Source organism: Dipteris shenzhenensis, chromosome 28, assembly GCF_047967505.1.
Source record: "Dipteris shenzhenensis isolate YYH24624 ecotype China chromosome 28, Dip_SZ_1.0, whole genome shotgun sequence".
NCBI classification, from domain to species: Eukaryota; Viridiplantae; Streptophyta; class Polypodiopsida; order Gleicheniales; family Dipteridaceae; genus Dipteris; species Dipteris shenzhenensis.
In genome coordinates this window covers 18,969,591-18,977,852 of record NC_141623.1, presented here as the reverse complement: position 1 = coordinate 18,977,852, position 8,262 = coordinate 18,969,591, and the positions used below count along the sequence as shown (strand labels likewise).

Below are 8,262 nucleotides of genomic sequence, written 5' to 3'. Positions count from 1 at the left end.
AGGCAATGTCCCAAGAGGAGTGGAGTTAGTGGCACTTTATTGGTTAGTTGAGAATTTCTCTAAATCAATGGGTCTTTACCTTTGTTTTTGAAGGATGATTATCTTATAATGACGTTCTCACTTGTTTTTGATGTTTGAATTTTATAACGTGTATAACGAAGGGATACTTACACAAAAGGAAAGCCATATTTCAAGTGTCTCTTTCTCTCCAAAATCTACTAAGAGTCTGCGTACAAATGCTCTCTGTCTCTCTTCTGTCTCTCTCGCCATCGTCTTCCTCGCCATCTCTGAAAGCTCTGAAGCTCCCTAGGGTTCCGATTGCAGCTCGTTTATGGCGCTCCTTCCGATCTCCCCCCCCTCCACCACAAGCTTTCCGCCTCACGCTCCTTCCATAGGTCAGCTGTTTTGATTCCTTCTTTCTCTTGCGCCCTTTTGATGCCTTCTCGTCGAAAACTGCGGGATTCCTCCCCCCTTTTTGCTACCGCTTTGCTTCTGGCCTTTCACCCCTTGAATCGCAGTGGTAAATTTCTCCCCTCCCCCGTTCCAATCCCGCAATGTGGAACGATTTGCCAGAATGGAGCCCGGAAGCCATTGCGAAGCCGACCATCGTAGCTTCCTCTGAGGCTCTGGGGAACAACCTTGGTGCAAAACGGCAGAGGCGTCCTAGTGTCAGGCTAGGCGAGATTGGTGATCAGCCAGCGGCGATCTTTCCAGAACAGTATTTGAAGCGGAAGAAGCAAAGTGCTGCGTATGCGTCTTTCCAAATGAATCATGCCAGCGTAGGGGGCGACTCCGTAAATATTGAAGGGAGTGATGCTGTAGACGCAAGCGCAGCGCTGACCAAGGCAGCTAAGCTCACCAAGACTCGGCCCTTAGTACATGTGAACAATGGGAACTTTCACGAACAAAATTCCAGTAACGAGGGTGATTGTAGGGCTGCGGATCATGTCTCTTCTCATAGTCTAATACCTGCTGAGAATCAGTCGGAATTCTTGTCGGCATCTCAAGGCGGGAATGGCGGAAGACAACCGCAACAGTCTGTGAAAATTGCCAACAAGAAAGGTAGGAACGGGAAACGACGACCTGGCGGGCCAAGGAGTCTGGCTCCAGCAGAGAGACTCACGAAATCTGTGCCTACTGTAATCGAAATTGATGGTAACGACAACGAAAAGGCTTCGGGCATAGAGGACACTGCTGATCCGCATTCTGATGAGGAGTATGACGCTGGCACGCCGGAAGGCTTCAGAGATTGTGACCTCGAAGCATCGGAATATAATAAGAATGGGAAAGCGAGCGCCAACTCACAGGCGGTTGGATCACAAGATGCTGACGTTTTGATCAGGGCTCCCCTGGAGCAGTACGAATCTCCACAGGTTTCTGGTGAGCGTACATCTGAACAAGAACAAGAACCTATTGAGAGAAGCGCAGACAGGGGAGGAAGTGCCAGTAAACGGATTGGAATGCTGGGTAATAGAAGCGAGGCGCTTGAGGCCACCTCCGATGCAGAAGTGAAACCCTTGACAGTACCAACAGCTAATACTCTGCACGAGGGTAAAGCCAAGCCGACGTTAGAGGCGAATGGAAATTTGGAAAGCAGGGAACCTGCAAGTGAAAATGTTGAACAACCGTTAGAACGAGGTCAACCGCTGGTGAGACGATGTTTTTCCCTATCAAATGGAGTAAAGGGATGGTTACACGACCTTGGCTTAGGCAAATATGCACAGCTGTTTGAGAGTCATGAGGTTGATACTGAAGTCTTACCTTTGTTAACCCTTGATGATCTGAAAGAGATGGGGATCAGTGCAGTTGGTACTCGCAGGAAGATGTTCTATGCTATTCAAAAGCTTGGAAAAGGTATGATCGGAACAGCAGATTCATTTTGAGAGTAAAAGCGAGCTAATATGTCTGGCATTCTCCAGTAGCTCAACTGGTTAATGCACCTGTTGAATTGTAAAATTTAGCCATGGTCTTGCAAGACCCTTTTACACGAGCCTAAGTGCCCATTTCCTGTCCAGTTTCTTTGTTTCCTCGTATTGACAGCTTTTCAAATTGTCTTTTTGAGACCTGAATTGGTTAGGCTATCAAGGAATTCTGATGCTAAAAGACTGCATACGTCAAGGGTTGATTATTTCACTGAATTTCTTTGATTTTAGTGATTAGGTTTTGATGGACGTTCCATTGAGATGGGCATGTGGTGCGGCAATTGCTATTCTTTTTTAATCCTTTGCGTGCATAATATACTTTCAAAAGCGAAAAGTAGAAAATATGATACAGTCAACAGATTTACAATCCTGGTGCACGCTTAAGCTGCAATGTTTAGAATGCTGTTTCTGTCCTTGAAGGCTGAACAACTATGTCAGAAGATTTAGTGCATCTGGGCTAACTCTACCGTACTACCAGAGAGTCAAATCACTGGAGATTTTGCCTGAGTTGCAACGATTTTCAGCAGCAACAACATAGAGCATGCAGCTGTCTATGAGCTGCAGCATGTGAATACACAATATCAGCTGATGACATCGGTTTAACCACAAAAAGTCGACCCTCTAGCAATGCACATACCAACTAAAGGTTGCTCAACTATTGTAATAGCAGTAGGACTGGGTTGTAGCTGGTAGCCAAGCCTCGAGATGGCATGCATTGCTTCTTATTCTTGCAGATAAGCGGCAGACAGCAGTCTGTACTTGTGAATACTGTAATTGGCAGGACAGACAGAGAGAGAGAGAGAGAGGAGGAAGAAGAAGAAGAATTTTTTAACGTCAGGCCACAAGGCAGGGCCCTCATGGGGTCACCAGACGTCGATCCAGGGATTGACTCAACACACCCAATGACAAGAGTCACTCCCATAATGAACGAGTCTGCTCACCAAGAGTGGCAGAAATGTTGGCTGGGACGAGACTATACACACACGGAGGAGAAGAATTTTTTAAGCATCAGGCCACAAGGAGGGCTCTCACGGGGTCATCAGATGTCGATCCTAGGGATCGAACTCGACACACCAGAGAGGAGAGTCACTCCCGTAACCAACAAGTCTGCTCACCAGGAGTGTCAGAAATGTTGGTCGGGATGAGACAATACACACATGGAGGAGAACAAATTTTTAGAGTCAGGCCACAAATGTCTTCTTGTTGTTGCTGCCATATAGTGTGGTAGGCTTCACCTCCCTTTCTGAGCTTTTCTACGCATGAGGTTATTGGAGGGATGAAGTCATAGGTTAGCCTTGCATTCTCCAGGTCATGGTGAAGAACAGTGAAGCTGCAATTTATGTACTTTTGGGACCAACAAGGAGTTGTATGGCTGTGTCCACAGCCCAGAAGCATCCTTGGCAAGGGGCTAAGAGCATCCAGTCCACACAGGGTTGCAGCAGTTACAGAAACAAAAGATGCAGTTAAAGTGGGAGTAGCATCCTGTTACTCCAGAGCATCCTGTTACTCCAGAGGATCCTGAATGACACTGTGTAATCTAGCATGGGAAGTTCAAGACATGGAGGATACAGAAGTTGTTCAAAACCTATGGTCGGTCAAAGTCCAGATTAGTAACTATCAGGAGTTGTTCTAGAGGAAAGCCAATAAGCATTGATTGGGCGTCAAGTGCAAAGGTGATTGTGTCTCTCTCTGGATCATGAAGAGACAACTCTCTTGTACAGGAGTTGAACCTTTTCCTGTTGTGAAGGTGGTAAATGAGGGTGGCCATGTAGTTCTAGCTTGCGGCTAGTGTTTCATGTAGCATGGAGGAACCGTTTATTTGACACGACCCCGCATGATCTGACCCTATCACTGACCTAGAATCTCGTCCTCAACCAACCAGAATCAAAGCGCAGGCGCCTTGATCCTCCCGACCACCCCCGAGCACATGGGCTACAGCTCGACTCATCCATAGGCCCATATCTAACCCATGCGTCCCATACGACCTGAGCCCGTCCAGAGGACCTTCGATACACCACCTATGATTCGCCATGTAGATGGCCAGAGTCCCGGCTTGGGTCCAAGCCCCATCCATCAGTCGAGGAGCGCTCAACTGATCTACACAATAGCACTGGCCCTCCCTCTATATAGAAGGAAACCCGCTATAGATAGCAGAATGCTATGAATAGCTCCCTCCATACAAAGCGAGCACTATATATGAATCAATCTCTATATATAGCAATCTCGGCCAAAAATAGCCATCCAGCCCTATGTCATCCTGTAAACCACGTTCACCTGCTATCCAACCCTAGGTACACCATGCACATGACATACTCCCCTTCCTCTAAGAACTCACTCTTGAGTTCACCCGAAAGACCGAAAACTCTCTGTGAAGATGAGTCAATGCCAATAACTATACTCTGACTTTTAGTTTGAGTGTGCTATAATTTCCATGAGATTCAAATCAAAGAAAGTCTAAGGCCAAAGCCACAATCTTTGATAACCAACCCAAGGAAAGTAAATCTCTCAATCTAAACAAGGTTACATATCGTCGAGTAGTCTCCTCTCGAAATCAAGTAACGCCTGAATCCACAAAGTTAATTCCGTTGACATATTCGTACACAAGCATGGTAAAATCCGTACCAGAAGGTAAATGATTCTATCAACCTTATCTATTGAGTATCCTTGAACTCAAAAATCTTAGGTTGAGATCGAGGAATCATTGTTCAAACACCCCCATCAATTAAGCCCCTTGAGGTTAATTTCTGGGTTGCAATTTTTGTCATGAATTACTTAGTATTCAGAAAACCCCTCAACGGCATACCCTTGTAATTCAAATTCTTGGGTTGAAAGAGTGAGAATTAGAATGACCCCGTTTTTGGACATGATTCAAAGAAGGTATCCAACAAGACTCATCTTGGTCTAATCAATAAGAACCTTCATATGTCCAAATGGTAACTTGAAGAAACGTCATAACTCACAATCACATCGAGATCAAAACTTTAAATAGAAACCAAATAGGAATCCATGCATCAAGATTTGAGAAAGGGAAATCCAATGGTCTTAGTTAAGTCCAGTTTAAGATGTAACAAAGACTCCGGCATCCTTAATGTACCATATATCTAAAAAACTTCAAGATATATGGAACAAAAGTACATGTTATATAATTTGAAAAAACCAATCAAATTATAAATGCCACTTAGTTACAAATCAAAACCAACTTAAGCAAAACTCTGTCAATTTAATAACAAGACAATTTAGAACATAGTTCATACAAAATTGGGGAACATCTTGAACCAAGAGTGGTCAAGAGATCCAGGCGAGCCAAAAATAATTGGGTGTCTGTCAAAAGTGAGGATTTCAACTTCATCGCTTCTCAATAACTTGGAAGCGGTATAAAGACTTTAAAACAAGCTGTCTACATTTAGAACAGCACGAGCCTTCTTCAATATATCTATGGTACTGAGGGGTTTCATAGGAGTGAAGAGCTGCCCAGAGTTCATCCATCAAGGAATCCATCTCTCGTAGCAGGTCATGAGGTCTACGAGGAATAATCTTCCATGTAGCCTCGTCCTCCATCTCAATAAAGAAATAGTCTAGCTATGGAGTTTGATTGCTTTGATGGCCTTCCATAGGAATAACGAACCAGGTGTGAAGAGCAACGAATGAGGAAAGATAACAAAGAGGGTGAAGGGGAAATCGGGGTAAATAGAGCAAGGGTGGGAGTCTTATAAAGGTGAGAATCCCAAAAGCCTAATGGTTTGAATCAAAAAACACAAGGGCTTTTAGGAAAAGGTCATTCACACTTTTCCAAAAGCATGCTGCCAAAATCAGCATTGCTTTTCTATTCTTGGCCGAATCAAAAAAAAAAAAAAAGTGAAGCACTGAGCGATGATCTCAAAGGCTGCGGTCCCCTAATGCCAGGCTCACCTCGCCCATCTCCTACGCAGTAGTCCACACAACACACGCATGTCGATGCTGTTGTGCTAATACCGCCGAAGAAGAAAGGCACTCCTGGTGCATCAAATAGAGACGATCAAAACAGAGTGTTTGGACAAGATTTGTACCATGCAGTTATTGTTGGAAAATGTTGCTTTTCGTACCCAATCCTTGCGTTTAGCCCAAACAAGGAAATCAAAGCTATGCTGTGGTAGATCATCAGAAAAACATGGCAGCCCGCAACAATCAGCAGCGAATTTCTCCCTCGTCCCAATTCATAAGCCCAATCCAGCCTTGGATAATCGCACCTAGCTTCTCCAATCCTATACGTCCTAATCCTCCCCTTTTATCACCCCCATCGCAAGAGCTTACCTAGCGCTCATGCAATCACATCATCCATCAACCTCATCAAATCTCCTACATTAGGTATCTTCCTCAAACAACTAGCTGATCAATTCTCATACAATAATCCGGCGTCAAATTCCTTCTCTAAAAGCGAACCACAGAGGAATCCCAACTAGTCAAAGAAATCCAATGATTTCACTAGTTACCATCGCAATTGCCAACCCCATATGTTCGTCTTGAAAAGAAGAGAATATGGAAAATCCTACGCAGATATGAGAACCGTACCTGGAAATCTCTTGTGCTACTTCACCTCTCTACCCACAAGAATTGACCCTATCACTGACCTAGAATCTCGTCCTCAACCAACCAGAATCATAGCGTAGGCGCCTTGATCCTCTCGACCACCCTCGAGCACGTGGGCTACAGCGCGACTCATCCATAGGCCCGTATCTAACCCAAGCGTCCCATACCACCTAAGCCTGTCCAGAGGACCTTCGATACACCACCTATAATCTGCCATGTAGATGGCCAGAGTTCTGGCCTCGGTCCAAGCCCCATCCATCAATCGAGGAGCGCTCAACTGATCTACACAATAGCACTGGCCCTCCCTCTATATAGAAGGAAACCCGCTATAGATAGCACAATGCTATGAATAGCTCCCTCCATAAAGCGAGCACTATATATGAATCACTCTCTGTATATAGCAATCTCGGCTAAAAATAGCCATCCAGCCCTATGCTATCCCGTAACCCGTGTTCACCTGCTATCCAACCCTAGGTACACCATGCACATGACAGTATTGGTCCACCTTAACAGGTTGTCCAGATGAGGATCCACTAGTGATGAGGATGAGGTACTAGAGACAGAGCAGATTCCTTGCAAAATAGGTGCACACATGAGGCTCGGAACAGGGAGTGACTTTATTTCACCAAGATTAAGCATTGGGGCACACATAAATCAGGTTGGATGGGTGCAGCAGGCATCCTCTCAACATGTAGGGACTTGGAAGTTGGCCCTACTGCGAGAGCTCAGCGGAAGGGATGTCACGTGCATCCTTCATGGGGTTCATGGAAGTGTCCCTTGCTATACGATGTGTACGATATGCCCCACCTTCACCTGAGGATATTGGAGGGTGGAAGCCTTAGGGTAGACTTGCACTTGAGTGGGTGGTGCACTGGGTGGCCAAGTGCATGACAAATTGCTGCTATATGCTCCTATGACAAGGACAAGGAGTTATGGGGCTGTCCTTGTGGAACAGCTACACAAGGGAAGGGGCTGTGAATGATGCAAAATCAGCAGCATGAGGTATATGCAGGGTCGCAATAGCAGCATATGACAAACAGGTCAAAAAATTTAGCGTCAAGTCTTCACCATGAGTTTTTGGTCAACGTTAACTTGTGACCGACTTGTTTGACAGTACCTTTGGAAGACTTGACCAACTACTGACCTGGTTGATTGGTGAAGGGAAGGCCTATATATTATAAAAGAACTTGAGAAGCTCTCATCTCTTGCTCTCCAGTGGCCCCTCCTGAGAAGAATGAGAGAGCAGCCAGCCATACGAGCAGCAGTAAGAGCATCCACCACTATGAGGCCTCACGAAGGGACATTTGGTCTTTGTCTCTATGATGGAATCTGTTTAAGTTCAGGTAATGCTTTGAAATGAGTTAGTGATCAAGCCTTGATTGTAATTCTCATCCATCTCTCTCTCTCTCTCTCTCTCTCTGGGTCAAAAGAGAGAGCTTCCAAACCTTCTGGTTGCATGCTTGGTCCAATCCTGTCTCTGTAAATGCAAAGATTTGCTGCAAATAATCATCCAAGCTAAGCTGGGATACTAATGTTGGATGGTAGGAAGTTCTTTCATGTGTAGGCCCTGTGTGTTCCATTCCTCATCTTTATGTAGCATGGATGGTATCGCCCACATTATTTGTCAGATACTTCCATTTTGTTGAACCATTAGTCCAGATCATTACATTCCCTAGTCTTCCTTTTAAGTCTATGAAACGTTGATTTGTCTTTCAAGGCTCTTGTAGATACTCGCACAACACTGCTGACATAATATGGATTTGAGAAAGACAAA

The 8,262-nt window shown here is 45.0% G+C and overlaps 1 protein-coding gene across 1 annotated transcript; it reads left to right on the top strand.

Moving 5' to 3' along the window:
• Positions 1 to 214: 214 nt before the first annotated feature.
• LOC147883276 (uncharacterized) lies at positions 215 to 2,099 on the top strand. Its single transcript, XM_087399737.1, has 2 exons — positions 215 to 395; positions 574 to 2,099. The coding sequence occupies exons 1-2, from the start codon at positions 332 to 334 to the stop codon at positions 1,881 to 1,883; spliced, it is 1,374 nt and encodes a 457-aa protein (XP_087255863.1). The 5' UTR covers positions 215 to 331; the 3' UTR covers positions 1,884 to 2,099.
• Positions 2,100 to 8,262: the final 6,163 nt, after the last annotated feature.